The sequence below is a fragment of the Coloeus monedula genome (assembly GCF_965178545.1).
Source record: "Coloeus monedula genome assembly, chromosome: 3".
Lineage (NCBI taxonomy): Eukaryota > Metazoa > Chordata > Aves > Passeriformes > Corvidae > Coloeus > Coloeus monedula.
Window position 1 is genome coordinate 21,733,778 of NC_138783.1, and position 22,070 is coordinate 21,755,847.

The window sequence follows — 22,070 nt, forward strand, 5'->3', positions numbered from 1 at the left end:
GAAACACTATCCAGCACAAGGATATTACTCCTTTCTCTCACCAAGAAGAAAATGAAAGGCAAGACAAGTTTTCCTCCCCAAGAAGGAGCAGCACCTCCTTCCAGATGTCCGGATAACAGTGCATTCAAACAGCAGAGGCTGCCAGCTTGGAAGCCCCAGCTCACCATTGCATCTGTGCTCTCCAGCTTCTTTCTGATAGGGGCATTCTGCCTCAGTGTGGGAGTCTGCCTTGTCCTGTCTGCAAACAGCGTCAGAGAAATCCAGGTTGGTTTGGGGGTGCTGTTCTTTGATATTCTGTAAAGAGGAAACCAGGCTAGGTTTGGAGGGAAAGGGCATTAAGTTTTTGCTTCTGAATAAAGGTGATAGCAATGGCTTCGTGCCTTGGACATGTGTCCAGCAGCTGGTATTGCTGTGAAAATCTTCAGAGGCAGTCAGTCATTAATAAAATCAGAGCACTGGGTGATTACCTGGGTGGTAATATCTGAAATATGAGTGATAATTACTGCCACTGGCTGGTAATACCAAAATGCTGTCATTATTTTCTAGTGTTTTGAAGGGAAATAAGCAAATCCCTCTGAGAGTGTTTGGTACTAGAAGAACATACATATTTGCTGGGGCAAAGTCTTGAAATACAGGGAGCCCTAATGTTTAAATCCCTCCTGCAGACAAGGTGATTCAGACCTGTGGTGTTGTGAATAGATTCCTGTTAGGAGCCAACACTCAGCGCTGCACCCGGGCTGTTCAGCAGGGGTGGGCCATGATGCATGTGGGGATATGTCAAGCGTTGCTTGGTCAGCCAGTCCAAGGTGCAGGAGTATTCTTCACTCAGCACTCCTTTACCAAGGAGCAGATGTGCAAGTTCTGCAACAGTCATTGAAAGGCTCTAAACCAGCTTTAAACTAGGGATAAATGTCGTGGTTGTTCACTGAGGCCAAGTCTTGACTCTCTGCCTCTTCATTTTCAACAATGCTTTTGGCAGTCCAGAGTCACTTAGAAGAGAACTGCTCTGAGAAGTCTTGGAGCCAAAACACTAACCTTTTCCTATGAGCATGTCCCTTATTACAGTGTATTTCCTTGTTCACTTCTCTGACAGATAGATTATTCAGATAAATGCTCAGATTGTTCAAAGCTCCGTGAAAATTCCTCTAATTGGAATAAGGAATGCCACTGTTCTGTTAATTTCACACTAAAGGAAGATATATTGGTGAGTGCAAGAAACCAACTCAAGTTGCTTAGTACCACCTGTTACTTATATCCGTGAATTATAAAAGACACTAATTCTGTTCTGTAGAGCTCCTGATTAAATTTGCTTTGTATGTTTCAAAACATGTAATGCTCAAAATTTTACACTTTTGCTTTTGTTGTTTCATTTTGGTGTCTATAAACAAGACCAGGCTTCTTGGTTGGGAGATGTCCAAGGAGAACATGGGGGTGGAGGGAATGGTGTTTGACTGTGGAGGTGACTTCTCTCTGTATCTCTCTCTGAGTCAGTGGCAAACCCTTGCCCTTGGCCTGGGGTTGGTTGTTGCTGCCCTGCTAAGCTCTCAAGTGAGAAGAAAATCTGAAGCTCTGACCACTTTACATAAGTAAACCCCTGTAGTCATTTTTACAAGGGTTGTGCTGCTAATCCCCAAGGTCCTTGAAATAATTCAAGTCTAGAATGTGATTCTGAAGTTTTCTTTTGGAAAAAGTATCCTTCATTTCCTGTCTTAAACTACCAGGTCATGTTTTTGAGACTGTTAAAATGCTTCATGTTCTGCCAAAGAGATCTTATACTTAGTACTGAATAAATGATCCCTTAAAATCACAGTGCAATTTAAAGTTACTTCAGGATTCTTCAGTATGGAGGAGGCTGTTAAAATACTTTGTAATTCTTCAGATTACAGTGATGTTTGAGATGAAAAGTTAATTAACTGAGTAATGGGTTTTTTATAGTTGCATAATTACCTTTCATGCTTGAGTTGCCTGCCTAGCATTCTTCTTTTAATGTGAAGGGTTTTGTGCACCTTCTTTTATGGAAAATGGGTGTCTGTCTCTACAAAATTATTCACAGTCATTGCAAGTTCATGGCCAGCCATGCCATCTTGAGTAAAATAATTGTCAGGCATTTTTATTTTAGGTTTTGTTTGGTGATTTAAATTATGTTTAATTTTGTGCCAAAACATAAAAGCTTACAGTTAAAGACTAGATTCTAGCCCGTTCCTGCTGAATTGCTTAGGGTGGAGTTACCGACATTTTAATACGAGTTCAGTACTCCCCTTCCCTCTTTTTTAGCAAGTAATAGGATTTCTCATTGCCTTCATGATCTCTCCTTATTGAAGGGATTTATCCATGAATTCTAGGGTGATGTTTTTATGTACTATGGTCTGCAAAACTTCTATCAAAACCACCGTCGATACGTGAGATCAAGAAGTGACGCACAACTGTTGGGCCGAAATGTGAATGTAAGTTTTCTTTTTACGTTGTGAGATCAGCAGCAGTTCCAGCAGGTGTGCCTTTGACCATATGGAGAGCTAACTAGGCAGAACCATAAGTGTGTTTAGGTGGCTCTAGGGAATAATAAAGTACAGATTTGCAGTGTTTGGTCCCAGCTTTTATGCTTGCTAGGGCCATTATGTCTAATAAGTTAGTAAGAGAGGAAGGTTGAGGGGGATAAATAAAAGATGTCAGTCCAGTGTTGCAGTTCTCAAACCTGCACCTTGCAGTGCTGATTAAAAATACATTGTCTTTTCAAATAAATACACAGAAAGCTTTTTCTTCTTGTGTTGTCAATCTTTTTAGCCAGAAGTGTTTTAAACTGTGTTTTTATTATAGGGCTAGGGAATTAAGTTATTCCAAGTCTTTCATTTTGCCATCTGGCTTTGGTAGCAGACAAGGAGCAGGAAAAGGTTTGTTCTGAAATAAATGATCACGTAGCTTTCTAAGTATGCAATTTAGAGGTCTAAAAAGGGAGGTAGACAGCATCACCTGCAGCAGACCTGCAGAAGGAAACTGGAGAATGTAATCACAGCATTCAGGTTTTTTTACTTACAAATCTAAAGCATATTTTCTGTAGCTTAAAAGTAGCATTTCTCAATATACGCACAGTCCACATGTCCTTTCTGTACCTATGATGGTTGTGCCATGCTAATCTGTTGTTTCTATAAAATGCTTCTTACAACTCTCCAGACATGTTCCTCATTTCTATAAAGTGCTTCTTACAACTCTCCAGGTGTCTTGTCAGCTTGTTTGTTTGCATCCAGGTGCAGCTGCTTTTGGCTTTTATGCCAATCAGATACACAGCTCATTGGAGTTACTTGAAAATGTTTCTGTGTTTAAACCTGAAGATTTATAGTTTCTTATAAACTGGGACAGGAAAGATGTGATAAAGATGAGGTGGACTTTTGTTTTTCATTCTGTGTCTTTGTATATCAAGATTTGCCCACGTTCAACTGCAGTAATGTGGCCGGCTACATCTCCAGCAGTAATGCAGCCCAGGTCAGAATTAAAAAGAAGGAAAAATAAGATGCTCTAGCGTAAGCCAAGGCTTCACTGGAACATTTTCAGTTGTAGCCATTTTACAATAGCAGATCCCCAAACCTGTTTTTGTAGCCTAGAGCTTGCAAGTCAGCAGCAGAATTTGGTGAAGACCTTAAGTTTCCATACCTAGATACGGAAGGTGTTCCTGAACTACAGACCCATTCATTTGGATGTCTCTCTAATGTGACCAAAAGCTACTGGAGACTTAATTATTCGATGGCTTTTCAGAAGAAGGCATGGGAGGACACCAGCAAATTAAAACCAAACCCTGGCTCTGTGCCTGACTGTTGTGTGACCTTGAATGCAGATCCAGAGGAGCTACTGCGCGCCCTTCAGCACCTATAGAAATGGGACCCCCATGGCGCCGTGCGGGGCCATTGCCAACAGCATGTTCAATGGTACGTGGGCACCTTCCTCTCCCACCTCACTGATTCCCTCTTGAAACTATTCCCTTGCCCCAGTCCAGGGAGTCCTGGTATTGCAAGGTCTCTTTCTCCCACAAAAGGCTTTGTTTGGTGGTGCTACTCTAGTGAATTTGGGGCTCTGCTTCCTACTGTTTAGTAACTTGGCCCTAGTTTGGAAGCTGAGGGAGATTTTTCATTTTCTAAGGCCCCCTTCCACGTGAGTGTACAGCAGGAGTGAGGAATTTAGGCCCTCTTGAAATAGGGAATGAGGATACAAGGGATTTAGTGTACTTCCTTGCTTAAAAGTACATTCTTGTACAGTGATGGGAGAGCCCAGGTTCTGCCTTCCCACAATCATGTGCTTAGAAGGAGGGATTCTCCATGTTCTCCACATTGTTTTGGACCTTTGGATCTACGTGGTTTCATTTTTGTTCTTAGAATGCTGGAAGCATGCATAGTCTTAATTTGATCCTGGGTTTGATCTTTGTAGTAATCTAGTGGCCATAATCTGCTTATGAGTACACTTGGGAGATTTCAGAATATATCTTTGGAAGGAAAACCAACAAAAAAACCTGTACAGACTTTTCTCCCCTACCTCATCTTTTTTGTCTTCCAATCTCTGCTGCTTCTCACTCCCACCCTTATTCTAACCTGTTCCATGCAGCAGGTTTTGGGAAGGCAGCAGCTCTTTCCAAGCAGCTGAGCCACCCACACCAGGGGACTTGTGAAGGCCAGTTGTGTTCAGTAACTTCTAGATCCATTTGATTTTCATGTACCTGTGCACCCACCTGGAAGTGTGATTTACTGGGTTCTCCCCAGACCTAGGCCAGCAGAGCCCAGCTGTGGGCAGCCCACACTGTTCTGGAGCATGTGAGGGAGAGTCAAGACAAGCAACTAAGCAGGCAGAGCTCAGAGCATTGCAACTCCTGTGAATGAATGGTGACAAATAGATGGGGATGTGGTGGGCCACAGAATGATCACTTGCCCAGAAGAGTGTGTCTGAGCTTTAAGGAGCTGTCTGAGCACAGCTTTTGTAGCAGGAGGGGGGAAAAAAAGTATGTTTTCATTGATGCTCATGCAGCTGAGTTGTGCTTTTCACATCTCCTAAAAGGCAACCCCTCCCCATCTGTATCATCTGATTATCCCTGCCCATCATCCCATTGGCTGCCATGGGGTTTACAGAGATGTTAATGAGACCTATCATGTTTCTGTTAAACTAATCTGTGTAGGAAAATATAATGGATAAAAACAAGTGCTCTTCACCCACTGAAACTGAATGACATGGTTAAGCACAATTTTAACTAAATGGTTATTGATTGAAGAAAGTGTTTGTGTTGAAGTTGGTAGGCAAGCTCTAATTGGCATAAAATTAAAGCAAAATTTTCTCCAAAGGACTGGATTCCCTTGATTGTGCTTTTACCTCTACCCTAGTCCCTGAAAAGACATCATGTGTAGCAAAGTTTTAGGACATCTGTCAAAGAAATTCTAGGGAAAACTAACTAGGACAGTAACTTCCGTAACTAGTTAGAGAGCTCAAAAAGTGATCTGCAAAGAAGTTAGTCCCACAGGAGCTGATGGACATGAGGAACATGCACAGCGTACACAGGGATTGGTAGGAAATGTTCAGTCTTTGAAATTTCAGAAGTTCTAAGACTGGTACCTTAATTCTTCTCATGAAATGTGCAGTGCTCCATACACATGATGAAACCTTTCCCAGGATGTTCTGGTTTCCTATCCACTTGAAAGATGCTTCGACGTACCATTTTTCTGTTAGTCATGCTGCCAATTTGACTGACTGTCTTCTGCTCACAGATGTTGCTTATTGTTTTCCCTGCAGATACTATTGATCTTTTCTACAATCGTAACTCATCTGTGATTCGAGTGCCACTGCTGAAGACTGGAAACAGTTGGTGGACAGATAAAAATGTGAAATTTCGCAATCCTGAATCATACAATCTCTCCTCTGCATTTGCAGGTAAGAATGGTTCTGCTGGTGTTCCTTATTTTTCAATGGCTTCCCTATCTTCCCCTTCATGTGTCCCCCACTCTGAGAAAAATCACCTTTGGGAGAAATACCTTCCAAAGCAGGTTGAAGAAGCAGCTTTAGAGGGTGACTGAGAGCAGAAGTCACATTTAGCCAAAATATCACCTTTTTACTTTTTTAATCAGTGACTGTAGAAATTGAGAGAAGATGTTTTTGGAAGACTGAAGTTAGCCCACATCAACATCCTTCTATATAATTTCTTGTAATGTTTTATCTGTCCAGAGAAAGCAAGGATGCAGTTGCACTTTTTTTTTCCTGTTGGCAACATCTGTGAAGGAGAATCGCACGTCCCATCTTTCCTTCATGCCTTTGCAGATTCTTGGGCAGCTGTGAGACACAAGAGGCTGCCTTTGTCACTAGTTCTTTCAGACTTGTTTCCTAGGGCTGTTTCCTGGTTATGGTGATACCTATTGAAGTGGGGCTAAAAGCTGCCCGTTCTGGATCAGGGCGGTGCTGTGCTGGATGCAATATGCAAGAGTTAATTATCTAAGTAGTTTTCATGGGACAGATTCTAGATGTCATGGGCTGTGCCATTAGACTGCAAAAAGGTGCCTTTCTGGTTGTACAGGAATATATTAATGTATAAAAATGAAGGCAAGCTCTTCGTTACAGAGAACATGTTGCTTGCTGAAGAGGCAAGAATCCAGAATAAACAGTATATTCATTTGTGCAAGTCACTTTGTTTTTCTTGTGCTTGAAGGGTCTAATGTGTAGCAGCCCCTGGGTACTGTTAAACCATTAATTTGTGTTCGAGGTGAGTAGGCATGCTTGGAGATGCTGTTATCTGCCATAATCATTTTGAACAGTGTCTTGTGTCTCTTCTATCTCTCGTATTCTGTTTTGGTTGTGTGAGGCCCAGAATTTCAGCAGCCATTGTTTTTACTGACAGTATGTCTTTCCTGCTTTGTCTCTTTGTCACCAGGGACAGCAAGACCTCCTTACTGGCAGAAACCAGTGTATCTGTTAGATGAGAATGATGAGAGGAACAATGGTTATGTGAACGATGACTTCATTATCTGGATGCGAGTGTCGGCCTTCGCTACGTTCAGGAATCTCTACCGTCGTGTCAGGCGGATACAGCAGTTCGCAGAGGGCCTGCCAGCAGGGAATTACACCTTCCATATTTCCTACAGTATCCTTTCAGATTCCCTAGGACTGTTAGAGAGTTACACTGAGGTGGAAGTGAATAGGACTTGTATGGTCAGCTGACAAAGAAACTGCACAGAACACCCCTGTGTCAGCAGAGCCCTCTGACGGATTTGGGCCATGGCCTGACTGACAGGAGCTTTTGTGCTGGTGCCACTGCCCCTCACACCCAACAGTGGGAACTCTGCTGACTAAAGCACTCCTTTTGTCAGCAGGAGTTATGTCAACATGGCCATAAATTTCTCTTTCTCAGCTGAAAGAGCTGTGGTTTTAAATGTTGTGTCATGGTTCTATTCTGAAAGCTTCCATGGGAGAGATGAAAGGTAAACTCATATAACATTCTGGGTACAACATATTGGGTAGAGGTGAGCGCTTATCCTCACAGAAGCTATGTGGAGTGTCACAATAAGCTTCCCAAAAGGCCCATTTTCAACTGAGCTTTCATAGCAAATTAATGCAGTAGCAGTTCTATAAATTATGAATCTGAAATTTACAATGTTTAAAGAAAGAAAGTATTTCCATGTGCACATGAAGACTGTATCTAAAATCACTGGGTTTCTTACCACCAGCTGCTTACCACCACCGAAAAACCAGCTGGGTTTTTGGATCCAGAATAGCAGAGACATCACCAGTCAGTTAAAGGGGTTTTGGCAGCAAAGGCAGACCTCAAAACTCTTTATGCCTTGGAAAGCTTCTTGAGCATTTAACCACTACTTTCTCTTCTCCTGGAAATAATGTACACTTTGTTAGTGAAATCTTAACATCCTTCTCTCAGATTTCCCTGTTACCAGGTTCAAGGGGAGGAAGCATGTGATTCTTTCAACTGTGGTGTGGAGCGGAGGAAGTAACCCATTCCTGGGAATTGCCTACCTGGTTTCTGGCACAGCAGCAATCCTGACAGGTTTTGTCATAACTGGCATCCACTTAAAGCTCAGGAAAAAGAAAACATACTTTCAGAAACAATAAGATTCACCTGCCTTTCTGAACAAAGACAAAAGTGTGCAGTGAACAAAGAAGGTGCAGCACAGACCTTTCACTCTTTCCCCTGAGCTCTGGACCATTTTCAGTGTCAGGTTTGGTGAACGTAAGCACACTGAGGGGGAAAGCTACTCCATCATCTGAAACCAAACTTACCTGAGGTGTCATTCTTGTTAATGCACGTGTGAGCCTAAATTTGTTTCCTAGGAAACTTGTAGTGAGGTGAGCTTCAAACAGCAGATAGCACAGCGGATTAGAATTGCAATGGCAAAGAAATTATGTGGTACCAACGTCTGGCCAGAAGTCAGGGTCCATATTAATTTCTTTCTTGGCCCATAATTCAGACATTTCTCTTAACTGAAATGGAGCTTTGGATGGGTAAGAAGGGAGGTCCTGATCCAACAAAGAACTTGAGCAGGTAGAACTGATTGCTAAAATCTGCTTGTGGGCCACATACATGTGCTAAATGGCTTGGTTTGGGTTTGATACATCTTTTTCAGATGTGCTGAAAAAGCAACCAATTTACATGAGTGTATTCACTCCAGTTTGAAACCTGATTTGTAATTGAATACAGGGCATTTATTAGGAGGTTGGAATTTGTTTAGACCAAATTTATTGTATTTATCTAGCTACTGAGAGCTGGAGGGCATCCAATCACTGATTTACATTTTTTAAATGGTTTAATAGGTATGTTAAATTAAAAGTTCCTTTAATGTAAAATATTTAGCAGAAACATCTACCTAATATAACTATTGGCCAAAATTGCACTCCTACCTACCCTACCCTTCCACATGAAAGTTCACAAATTCTTACATGACACAGAATGGTAACTTACTGTCAATAAAAAATAAAGCACCAGAAAATCTGTCAACTTAATTTAAAGCAAACGCTGCAGCTCATGAATAGGTTCACCAATTTTCATGTTCAGAATTTTACACATTTAGGACTTATTTCTAGTCTCACAAAATGAAGGAACAGCACTGAAGAATTTAGGTCAAGCATACCATGGTAGCTGCGAATTTTTAAAAATCATTTTTCTGTTGTAAAGTGCAACTGGAATAAAGCACTTAAATTCCTTTCATAAGTATTTTATGTGCCTTGCCTCTCTCTCTCCTAAAAAACCTTCTCACTCACTAGAACAAGAAACAAATCACAGACTGGAGCAGGAGAGAGGGATGTGGCACAGGGCGGCTGCGTGCCACTGTCAAGGCACCTGCATCTGCTTTTGAGAGTGTCTGGGGCTGGGGATCTGGTGACCTGTGACAGCTGGCCCCTGGTGAAGGGGTTTGCAGCCTCAGAAGGTGCAGTTTCCCTGAAGCTCTGCTTCGTAGCTGAGCCATGAGCAGCAGAAGGGGAGCTGCTCTAGTTCCCAGCCCGGCCTGGGAGAACAGTCCTGCTCCACCAATGCTTTGTGCTGACTGGGAAAGGTGCCTGTCCCCTCTGCTCTTCTGGCTCCGGGCCTGTCACCTCCATCCAGAAGCTGTAGAAACAGGGTTCCTGGATTTCAGCCCTTGCACCTGGATCTGTCAGGAGCTGTGGAAGAACCCCACCCCTCTCTGGGCTGGACAAGACAGAGCATGAAGCAGTGCATTCAACAATGCTTAAGCTCATTAATCTAAATCACTTTTAACAGTGAGACATTCTCCTAAACCTTTTAAGTCCTTTTGAAAATGTGATCCCATGCTGCTCTCTGTGGGATTTCCTGACAAAGCTGAACTTATGTTTTCTGGCTCCTAACAGACCATAGGAACTTCTTTATTTTTCTCTTTCTCTTTCTTTTTTATGTGGGTTTTTTTAATCATCTGAGAAACTGACTTTTGAGAAATGATAGGGGTGGTTAAGTCACGATGCAACTGTCACTGATTTTATTTCTTCATGAAGTATCTGGTAAAAGAGTTAGTAAAAGGAGACTGAATAATGAGGTATGTATTTCAGTGAGTCAGTGTCTACCAGGAAGAAAAAGCTCTATAGAAAACACAGCCCGGCAAGTAGTGTTTGCCCATTATCTCCCAGAGTTTTTTGCAAGAACCTCTTCTCTTGAAATGTAGATTGTCTTCAAACCCCTCCATAGGGAAGACCTGTCTTCAAACAAGTCTTTCTGTTTTTCCAGAAGTTGTCTAAGTCTTTGTTTATAAACTCAAAATCTCATTTTTCATCTTACCACAGCTTTAAACATGCCTTACTTCTTTCTGGTACCCTCTGAACAGTGTCCTTGAAAGCTGCTGCTTCAGCTCCAACCATTTCTGTTGTTAGCTCTGAGAAGCTCTGCAGTGTCTGTCTGGTTCAGGATGGTGCTGCCCAGACCAGAGCAATGGGAATGGTAGCTTTGATTAATTACTCCCAGCAGATGGATTCTGCCTTGTTCAAAAGGGTGGAAAATAAGTGTTAACAACCTCCTTACGTTGCCTTTTGTGCCAGGGCTGCAGCCACGCTGTGGGTCTGCCCTCTGTGCCAGAGCTGGCACAATTACACCTTTTCAAGAAAGCTTTGCAGGTGTGTTCCTCAGTGCCCACACTGAGAATACTTCTCTATCTACATGAAATGTTTGTTGAATATTTTTATGCTGCTGCTGCCTTATTCCCTTTCATGCAGGAGCTGGAACAGAAGTGAGAGGCTGGGCTGAAGGACTGGCCTAACCTAACAGAAAGATGGTAAAAGCCATCATTAACTGCTCCTCGTTGTGCCGTGTCCCAGGGGATTGTCCCCTTTTGTCAGCTGCTGGTAGCAGCAGGAGGCATGAGTCCAGGCAAATATAGCAGGATTTGGAATTCATTTATTCTGGCTAGTAGGAGATCATTAGGACAGCTGGATCAGGGAAGGTAACACTGAGGTTTGGAGGGCAGAGGTATGAAGGAACCAGAGATGTTACACTTTTCCTGAGGTACAAATTCCTTTCAGAATACCTGGAGTGTTACAACCAGTATTGTGTCTGATTTATCCTGCTTTTGCCTTGTGCATTTGATTTGATGAATTAAGGTTATGTGCCTTGAGTAAAAAGGAATTTTTTTTTTTAAAAGTGCCTTGGTAAAACTTCCCAAAATAGAATTTTAATTAGCTTATCTATCAAACATACTTTCACCAATAGTGAGCTCTTATCTCAGAGAGATTGACATATGTAGCCTTGACAACTCAGTGCAAAGACGTCTGGGTTTAGGATTGCTGAATGACATTGAGTTATACCTGAAAATTCTGTAGTCAACAGCACCACCGTGTGGGCTACAACATTAAGCCATAAAAGACTAATTGCCATTATTTGTAATGTCCTGGCATATCATAATTATTAAATTGTCAGTTCCTTTGTTACTACTGCTTAAAGCCTCATCTTGCATCATTGCTGCATTTTCAGTCCCTTTGAGCTAAATGAAATGTTGCAATTTTCTTCACTCTCAACAAAAGAGACTCATGCCAGAAATGGGGTTTAGGTTTGTGAACTGAAATTAATGATGTCATAGATGCTGAAAGTACTAGAAAGTGATTTTTTTATTTTCCCTATCTTTTTTCCTAGAACAGATAAATAAAAGAGGATATTTAGTTGTTAAGTTTTTTTCTTTGGGGGAGTGGATATTTAGTAAATGGAAAACTGGACAAAGGATTCCTGTTAACAGATGTAATCTAAATTCATACAGTAAAAGTGGTCTAAAATAGATAAGTCAAATGAGATATATGTTTCTGGGGTTTGTTTATGATTTTGAAGATGGCAGTTACACGTGGGAGCATCTTCTGGGGTTCTTCAGTTTTTAACAGTGGCAAAAATATCTGGAGGGAACAAGATCCCATTATTATGAAAAACCTACCTGCAATTTAAATCTCATTTCTAAATTCCAGGGAGGTATAGGAGACATCTATATTTTAATGTCAAAAACTGTTGTAGTGGTTTTGGTTGCCAGCTCCTTTTGGGATTAAATTTCATTAATGGATATAACTCTATATCTAGAAAGAGAGACATTTTTATAAACCCAAAATCTCATATTTCATCTTAGCCCAGCTTTAAATATGCCTAATATCTTTCTGGTACCCTCTGAATTAATCAGGATATTTCAGAAGAACTTCAGTTAGAGAATTTTTCCAAGTCTTTTTCAGGCTTTACGGTCTCATGAATATATGCCCAGTATTTTTCTGCCATGGTTGGTTTTTCTGTTTCTAATCACACACATTTGCTTTCCTCTAAAAATAAAGGGCTGAGTCCTTCATGTGAAACTGATTAGCATGATCACAGACCTATAGAATCTGGAAAAGCTAGTTACATGCTGCATCTGTTTTATATTAACAGCTGTGTTACATGCAGATTGTCAATATTAATGTGTTTGGATGATGTGTTTTAGTGATGCACTGCAGTGTAAAAGCTTCCTCTCCTTCCTCTGCGAAATGAAACTCATACAAGAGTGAAGTCAAAGATGGCAGTTCAGGGAAGGGAGGGCTTTGTGAGCTTTGACAATGTAAAGAGAGGTTGCACAGCAATTTGGATTTGAGTTAGATCTAAGAGAGAAGAGAGCATTTGCCGGTCACACAAGAAGGTGCTGTCATCCTCACTGAGAGCAGCAGGGTTTGAAACAGCTGATTTGAGAAAAACCTGTAACCACAAAATGAGGGGAATGGCAGAAGGGGAAGAAGTATTTTTCCTACTCTTGGGTGTGGAGGCAAAGAAATTTGTCTGAGCTGCTCAAGATGATGGTATATCCTGACATGTGATCTGGAAAGTCCATATGATTTTGAGCAGCAGCCAAGTTACGCTAAAAAGTTTCTTGGTTTTTAGTGCAGTCTGAACTACAGTGCACAGGTTTTGAGCGAGTGTTTTGACTGGGTTCTTTGTAATTGCATTACTCCCTACAATTCCAAGAATAATTTTGTTATGAGCTGGAAGTGCCTTAGGCAACTGCCTTCAAGTTGGTGGTCTCTTGTTTCCAAAAGAGGGATTGTGGAGCATTTTTGTTCTCTTTGGGTTCTGCTTTTTCTTCAGGTTATGGCAGCCAGGCAGGGGAAGTGTGGGGCTTGTTTTGCTTTTGCTCACATTTATGAATGAATGGGAAAGGTTTTCTCCTTTTTTTTTGCCAGTGCAAGTAGAGGCAGTATTTAGATGACATCAAATAGTAATTGTCATAGGTGAAGATACCAAAATACCCTCTGGTTAGCCATTCAGGCGCTGGGAGGGGCTTCCTCCGGTCGTCGGAGGTGCTTTTAGAGAAGGCTCTAGGGAGCGCTGCGAACAGGAGCAGGTAAATAGGGGGGTGGCACCGCAGCTCGCACAGGCAGGGCAAGCTGGCAGAGTTGCAGCCATCCTCCTGCTAGTCGGGTTTTTATTTTGTGTTGGGGTTTTGGTTGGTTGGTTGATTTGGGGATTTTTTTTTTTTTTTCAGCAATGGGCCCCAAACGATCAAAAGCTTGTTCTTTGTTAAAATTGTAATACCAAAGCAGGGAATCATATTTGGTTCTTTTGCAGTTATAAGGAAGGATCTTAGAATTTCAGTAGAATATTTTCTGTTTATTAGGAATACATCAATTTAATAGCATCAAATTTGTGTTAAAAATATAATGGCAGTTATAATCCTATTTAGAGTGTCTTTAATTTGTTTTCTACAGAAATAAGTTATTCCTGAGCCTTAGACTTCTTCCAAAGCTATCCCATAATTTTTCTTGTGTTACCATTCCATCCTTCCAGAAGCTGATTATTGCTTGCAGAATTGTCTGCAACACTCAAATTTACTACCTAAATTCTTAAGTAGCAATATGAAGAAGTCATATGAAGAAGTCATGTCTCCCACAGTAAACTCCTGGAAAAGCTGGCAGCCCATGGCTTGGCCAGGAGCACTCTTTGCTGAGCCCCCCTTGCTCCTTACCCATCAGGATGACTTGTTAGAATCCCAAGTTCTGTTGCAAATATGGGCTGAGATGCATTGTCTCATGTTCTGGAGATTTTAACAATAAACAGAAAGAAAATGATAAAATTGAATGAGGAGCCTGAGAATTACAGTAGCAGGTACAGGTATGGAATGTTTGGAAGTTGTTCATTTATTTTATTTAACTTCAAAGCCTGAGAAAGTGCTGGCTCTGTAAAACTGAGCTTTACTTTATCCATCTAGAAGTTTAGGCATCTTCCTTTTCAGTACACTTCTATACTGTAAACACTACTGGAGCAATGAGTGGATGTAATACTACATTTTCCATTTTTTAGTTTGCAGTGGAGGTAGATTTGATCAATGGCTACATTTGGGAATTAAGTGATTAAGAAATCTTAGAAAGGAAATGAAGTCATGAGTAAGAAAAGGGAAAACAAATAATTTATAAATGAGAAACATGGAGACAATAATATTTAATCCTCACTGGAATCACACAGTAATATTAAGAGGCCAAATTTCTTCTCAGGGCTGCTGGTAGTATATAATTTTCTAATTTATGTTGCTAGAATACAAATATGTGAATTCTGTATATCTTTTTTTTCCTCCTTTAGAAGAAGCTTCAGCAATACAGGACGGTAACAGATGAAAAGCTGATGTGTCTCACACAAGCATTTAAAGGCCTCCCTTTGGTAGGGCCTGGAAGAGAACAAAATCCAAAATATTTTGGAATTGCAAGCAAAGGTCCAGCAGGCAGCCAAGGTGTGTACGTGAATGTGTGAAGCATGAAAGAGGAGTTGTGGCTAGTTTATCCCTGTAGTGGAAAATCTGGTGTTTAATAGATGTCTGCTTGCACAAGTACCTCTTGCATGAGCTTGACTGTCACTTCTGTAAATTCCCATGCCATGGGTTCTGCTGGCAGCACAAGCAAAGGAGGAGAATAGCCTTCCCCCATTAAGATGGCTTCCAAAGTCATTTTTGTTCTGAGGGTCCCAAAAAACGCCCAGAAACCCAAAGAAATCAAACCCAACAGAATCAGGATCTCAGCTTCCTGTTGCTGAGCAGGCTGACACTCTGAGATTGGTGTTTCCATAAGACACTGGAGGTCGCTGCTGGCCAAACCAACCGGTCAGAGAGGTCTGGTACTTGGTATTTGTGACTTTGTGAGAGGGGAGTGACCAGCTGAGTGCTGTGTGACATGCAGACAGGCTAAGATAAGCCAGTAGCATTGGTGGCCAAACTAAACAAACGTGATTCACCTTGAACTTCTAACCTTCGTTCACCACTGAGTTTTCTCCCAGCTCTCTTTCCTGGTTTGTTGTTTAAATGCATTGCTTTTGCTCTCAAGGTCAGTAACTTCTTGTGAATCCCAAGATTTTGGGAGTTACTTGTATTCCATAGTTAAATGTTGGTTTGGGGAATCTTTGTAGTTAAAAATTTTCTTCCTGGAAGAATTTTCTTCTTGGGAAGAAGCCACATACCAGATCCTTTTTAATTTTTTGAGATTGACCCAGGCCTTGTAAAAGCAAACAAAAGGAAACTATCCCCCAAAATATAAAATCCAAACAGTCAGAAAAGCACCCCTCAAAAAAACCCCAGCCTAACACCCAAACCTTCACATTCAACAGTTCTGCAGCACTAGAATTTTCAAATAGTCTTTCCTTACTTTACTTAATTACTTAATTAAATACAGAATAACTTCTTTTTTTTTTTTACTGAAGAGATGTCTCATTTAAATTAAATCGTAAGAAGATCAGCAAAGAGCTCAAAAAAGTCTTGCATTGTTTTCTATCCAGCCATTGTTGCCATCAAATTTATAATATGGGACATTAGGACAAGTGCGTAAGTCTGATTTTCTCAAGAAAATGTCACCAAATCAGCTCAAATACCTGTTCAAGTCACACGAAGTAAGTCTTGTGCATGAGCTACAAACAGATCTCATACTACTATCCTGAAATTGTGAGGCTATGTGTAAGAGTTCTTCCTGTTCTTATAGCCAGTAAAGACTTACAGCATGCTTGAGTGAAAGAATTCTGTACCTGGGCATCAGAAGAAAGTTAGGAGTGTGTGTGGAAGATCCTCTAGTCTGTTTTTTCAGATACCTGAATATAAGAGTTGTTACTGAGATTTTTCCTATTTCACTATAACTGATTTTTGTTGCCTTTTTGCTTGTTTGTTTGGGTTTTTTTTGTTTAACTTTTATCCCTGCTTTGTCTTTTTCTTTAGAAAAACCTGATTTGACCTATTCTGAGCCCAGGACTTATGCAGGCAACAGGGAAAATATGGGGAAATTTCCACAGGAAGAACTACCTTTCACATTTCCCCCAGGGCCAGGTGCCTTGGGTGATATGAGATGTGGTGGAAGCTTTCCAGCTCACATCTTCCAGCCAGCTGTGCTGCTGTCACCACCACAGCAGAAGAGCAGTCAGGAATTGTCTTCCCTCCAGAACAGTGAGATCTCTCTGACTGCTGTAGACCTAGGAGTCTGTGTTGTGTGTTACTGTTTCAATCTCACAGTACCTTTGAAGATGTATTTTCTATGGAAAATTTTTAATCTGTATGCCTAGACATATTGGCCCTATAGCTGGAATGTCCTACTGCTGCACCCAGATATGCATTTCTTTTGTTACTATGCCTGCTGCTAGACAGCCTGTACAAATTTCCATCTCCTGGCAGCAATCCTGTCAGTGGCAGTCCAGACTGACATTTTTATTTGGTATTCATTTTGATTATCATATCTGTGTGATTGCTGAAGCTCTGTGTCGATGACCCACAGCACATCATTTCAGATTTCCATCTGCTGATGGTGTAATCCAGCCTCCACCACCTTTAATGGTGGGACCACTGAAGCCTGGAACTTCTGTTTCTGCAATCCATGTTGCAGACACACCAGGATGTCTGTAGGCTGTGTGCTCCTGCTTTGAGCCCATCTTCCCAGCAAAGGGGTTTTTGGAAGCTGTGGGAGCCAGGTTCCCATTTGGTTTCATTTAATACACAGGAAGTGGTTGAGGGAATTTTGGGTGAAATTATGTGGTGCCAGATAACCAGGTAGCTCAGTCTTGTGTCAGTATCCATAGGCTCTAGGAGTTTCATATGTTGGTGGCTCACTTCTCATTGTTGGGAGGAAGAAAGTTCATCAGGGTGATTAGGGAAGGCGTTTCTCATTTATCCTTACTGAAGTGAGCAGAAGGAAGCACCCTTTGTGATTCTCAAAACGAGCTGTTTTCTGCTGCAGCTGTCACTGTAACCACAAGCATCCCACTGATCATGCCAGGGCCCTGCATAACACCCTTGTTGAGAGGCAGATAATTACATCTATGGCCAGCTGGATGGTTGCTGACAAGAAGGAGGGTACAGGAGTGGGTTTTGGGGTTTTCCTGCTTTTTCCTCCCTTTCAGCTGTGTTGTTTTGTAAGCCTTTTTCAAGTGAGAAAAATAACCGAAAAGACCTTTTGATTTTTAAGGAGCTGGCAAGGCAATTGGAAGTTTATATTTAATTCAGCCACTCAGTGGGCTGCTGTGCTGTGAGGAGGTGCATAAAAAATCTGGAGGAAATGAACCTAAGGTCTTGTTCTACAAAGAGCAATGTCTGGTTTCAGTGCCATTGAGAGCTGTCAGATGTCTTCTGTCATTTGAAACCACAGTGCAGAACTGTATTCTGAGAATTCTCTAAAATATATTGTTACTCTCTTAAGACTGATGCTAAATGGCTCAACAAATGTTAAACTTAATGAATGTTTCTTTATGCTCAATGATTCATAAAACACACTTGAGTATAAATTTCTAAGTGCTCTTCTCAGCTTAAGAGGCAAGAACTAAAGCTTGTGAAGGAATGGGCTATTTGGTGTATGAAGCATAGAAAATCTATTTTCTGTTTTGATCACAAAACTCAGCTTGGACTTAGCATGTAGCAGCTGGCAGTGCTGTAACTTCAGTCATGTCTGTCTGGTGTGTTATCTCTTTGCTAACCACAAAAAAAAACCTAACTACTTTTGTTGGCCACAGTGTTTCCTCTTTAGAGACTAGGTAGTTAGTTTATTATCATGCCAAATGTCTTGTATTATTTTGTTTTAGTATCCTAAAAGTTTTGTTAATAACCCAATATAAATATCAGAACTGAAACAAAAACTTAGTTTACCAGGAAAGGTAACTGAATTTTGGAAAATGGAAGACTAACTAAGAAGTAGTATTTGATCTGTCAGCTAAGAAATTCAAAACAATTTACAATCTTCTCAGTGACTTCTCTCTCAATCTCTAATTAAATCATTTAAATGTAAGACTGTTTGCAATAGGAAATACTAACCTGGTGAGTTCTTACAGCAGGATATTGCATAGAGTAGTTTTGATCAGTAACGTAACACCATTCAGGCCAGATGTTACAATTCAGATTCCTACTTGATTATTAGTAACCTGATGCAATAAAGCCAGTGTTGGCTTCCTCAGTGAGGATCACATATCCCTGTCCTTACTGTTCCTTCATTTCGTGTTTGTAGTGTTTGCAGCCATTTCCCCATCTACTGAAAGAGAGCCATGCAAGGAAGGGAGCTTACCTTCCTCCCCGAGGACACAGAGCACAACTGAGGAAAACTGTCCCATCTCTAGAAAGCAACAGCTCCTCCTGCAGACAAAGACATGGCGAGTTCCCATGAGAAAATCAATCTGTCCTGCCCAGGTGACTCTGGGAGAAACAGCACAGCTGAAGAGTTACTTCAAAATGGTGATCTGCTGGGACAGATAGCTGAGCTCACACGGCAGAATGCTCTAATTAAAGCTCAGCTGAGCAAATTCAGAGGTGTCTCTGGAGACAAAAGTGATTGCCTACATCAGCCAGACCCGACCCAAAATGCACCTAGTCCAGACTCTTCACAAGGACAGGTCAGAATTTAACAGAAGAGGAAGGCTGGATCTCCTTCCTGCTGATCTGCTTTCCCATAGTTTACTGGGGCTTTTTTGTCTTTCATCTTGTCAGTTACTATTTGCTTGCTTGAGACTTGTGATTTTTTTAAATTTTTCCATTAGCAGATCAGCAGTAGTTTCTCATATTGGCCCTATGTTGTATATGGGTGCTGAAAAGTGTGCAGCACATTTATAAGGTTATGCTGCAAAAAGAGGTGGTGTAGCAATGTGATCCAAGCTCTTGTAGTTTGCATACTATGAGCAGTGAAAGCACTGCACCAACCCACAGCTTCTTGTCAAGCTTGTACAATGCATATTTAAAGCCATGTCATACATGTCTTCTGCTACTCTGACCCAAAAGCACATGAGATTAAACTTAAACTTGGGAAAGAGAGATCTTGAAGGCTTCAGTTTACATGGAAGAACTTTAACCTGCCACTAAGCAGTTACTCAGTGGCACCCCAGTGAGTGAAGTTATCACAAAAACATCCCTGCCCTTGCTACTGTCTTGCTATTACATGTTCCATCACAGTGACTGACTGACTGACTGACTGTTCAAGTAAAGATCCTAAAGATTTAAAATTTCCTCATTTAAATATAGGCTGAGAGTGTTGTCACTTTCTAATTGTGTTATGTTGTGTAATATTTAGTCATTTGGTTGTAGAAGGTGATGCAAACTTTTAGTAAGTGTTGTTTTTGTGCAAGCAATTACTGAAAGGGAGGGGAAGAGTTCAAAGCAATCAAAACCTGGCTTAAAGATGAGTTCCAGGACGATTCTGCGTTTGCTTCCCCACACCCTCCTGAATATTTGTGTCTCTGATTAAGTATATTCTTAATTATAGTTAATTGCTGGATGTTTGGTGGTTTTGGTGTGGTTTGGTGGTTTGTTGGGGGGGGGGGGTTGAGTTTTTTTTTTTATTCTTTCTCTAATTATATGGACAATAACTGTATTTTTCCTACTTGAAGGAAGATCAGTATAAAATATTGTAATGTTTAATCAGTTAAGGACTTAGATACAGGATAGTGAAAGGGACAAAATCAGATTTTTCACAAGAAGTGCTATATAATTATATTCACTTTCAGTTTGAAAACTAAATGCATAGAAGCACTTGCAATATATTGTATGCCCTCCTCGAGGGTGCCAAATGTAACTTTTTCATTGGAAGTAATTATCCCATTATCCAAGTAGAGTCATCTCATGGTATCAAGGAGCTTGGAGGAAAGAACAGCAGAGCACAGAAGCGCAGGATCAACTGTTGCAGTTGATAGACCAGCAGAAATCAGCTGCTGCTGACATGGTCTCTCCTGTGCTGCCTCCTGTTCCAGCCCCATCACTGAACTATACCAGTAAGTGCCCAGCTTCAGGAGAAACAAAAACTAGTAATACAATGTTTTTCTCCTTCTGAGAGTCCTTATCTTATTGGATCAGTGGTTGTGGTCAGCAGTACACTTGCTGTTAATGACTGTGTGGGTACAAACACTCCTTACTTCAGAGAGCTAAAAACACATCAGCTAAACCACTCCTAAAGTTAGCTTCTTAGTAATTAGTCTGCTGCAAGTACTGTGCTTCATGTTAAGTTTGTTCTTTACTATGTTCTTGTCTGAAGAACAGGTGCTGCATTTGGACATTAGTAGGAATTTCTCCACAGAAAGGGTTGTCAGGCATTAGAAGGGGCTGTTCGGGGACATGGTGGAGTCACCACCCCTGGAGGTGTTTAAGGAAAGACTGGATGTGGCACACAGTGCCATTGTCTAGTGGACAAGCTGATGTTCAAAGGTTGGACTTGATGATCTCAGATGTCTTTTTCAACCTAATTGATTCTGTGATAGTCCCTCGTGGGCAGCACTGGGCTTTTTAATCAGTCCTCTATTGTGCAGAATCTTTGAGAAAGATCTGGCTTCTAAAAATCCTGGCAGAGTGGTTATCCTATTCTCAACCACATTTTAGTTTTTGTCTTTTGGGTACTCTTTCCATCAGACTGTCTTGTTAGTTACTGACAGTGTTAATAGAAAGTATTAACTGGAGCTTCCAGTCATGTAAAGAGGTAAAGTACCTAAGGGAATATTCTTGCTGATTCAAGATTCATAGATTAGCTGCCATATCTAACTATAAAAAAAAAATTACTTTCCAGGAGGCCAGGGCTGCTTTACCTTCTCATGGAGTCATTGTCATTACAAGCAGAACTGCATGTGACCACGTACTCGTGCTCTGTCTGCAACACCTATCCTTTCCCCTTGTGAAACCAGAGGGATGTATAAAGGGGGAGGGACTTGGAGAGAGAAAGGGGGGCGGAGGGACCAGTGTGTGTGTGCGCATTTGCATGCAGGTGCAGATGCAGTGACTCATGGGTTGGGTCATAACACTTTCAATGCTTCTTTGGCTGTTGTAAATTCAGCATGGTAAGTAAAATCTTAAAGGAACAAAGGTGAGAGATCCAAAGTCTCTAAGCCTCTAATTGCCAAACAACCCAGAAAATTTAACCGTGGAAGAATCATTCAGTATCTGTGAGCATTGTCTGTAGTTGCTCTGAATATCTGCTCCCCATTGTCAGTCATTTTAAGAAAGTGGGTATGAAGTTTAAATTTAACTTGATGTTTTATTTCTGGTCCGTATATTCTGTGAAATTGGGAAGAGGCTGTGATGCCTCTGAAAAAAATGGCAAAACAAAATGAATGTTGTGCAGTGTTGCTGTGTTCTCATAATAATCAAGCAATTATTTATTGCCTAGAAAATGCAAGGAGGACAGTTGAAGTGTCTGTTCCCGTGGCAGTGGGTGTGGACAGCTCCAAGGATGACAGTGTTTCCCATGCCAGTGTGAAGTTCACCCTTTACTATTTCATTTTTGTTGTATCTTAATTGCCCATGCAGCAGAAATTGAAAACAATGGGAAAATTGCCATGTGTTTTTCTGGCTTTGTGGATTTTCCCTGACTTTCTCACATTCACTGTGGAAGTGGGACAAAGGTCTAACAGCTTTTTCACAACTTCCTTTGTATTTAAAATATCTGCAATCTGACATGAGACAGATGACATGTTGTTGAAGACTGCTGATGAGGTGTCCTAACTCAGGATCAGAGATACTATTCTACCATTCACTTCCATTTTTCACTTTTCCAATCTTATTTTGACTATTTCCAGGTCTGTAGGAGACTCCAGCAAACCTTTTTCACCTTTAAGTGCCACATCAGAAAGTGCCAAATTGACTTCTGTCAGCCAAAGACCAAAGGTGAAAACTGAAAAATCTTCAGCCAGA

The 22,070-nt window shown here is 41.1% G+C and overlaps 1 protein-coding gene across 1 annotated transcript; it reads left to right on the top strand.

Annotated features, from left to right (window-relative positions):
* Positions 1-51: 51 nt before the first annotated feature.
* Positions 52-8,079, top strand: LOC309571375 (cell cycle control protein 50C-like; the record flags this gene model as incomplete). The annotated part of the gene is made up of 7 exons (XM_082278793.1): positions 52-264; positions 1,094-1,204; positions 2,343-2,444; positions 3,827-3,917; positions 5,761-5,898; positions 6,890-7,099; positions 7,889-8,079. 7 exons carry the CDS (start codon positions 52-54, stop codon positions 8,077-8,079), a joined length of 1,056 nt encoding a protein of 351 aa, XP_082134919.1.
* Between the last annotated feature and the right edge of the window lie 13,991 nt (positions 8,080-22,070).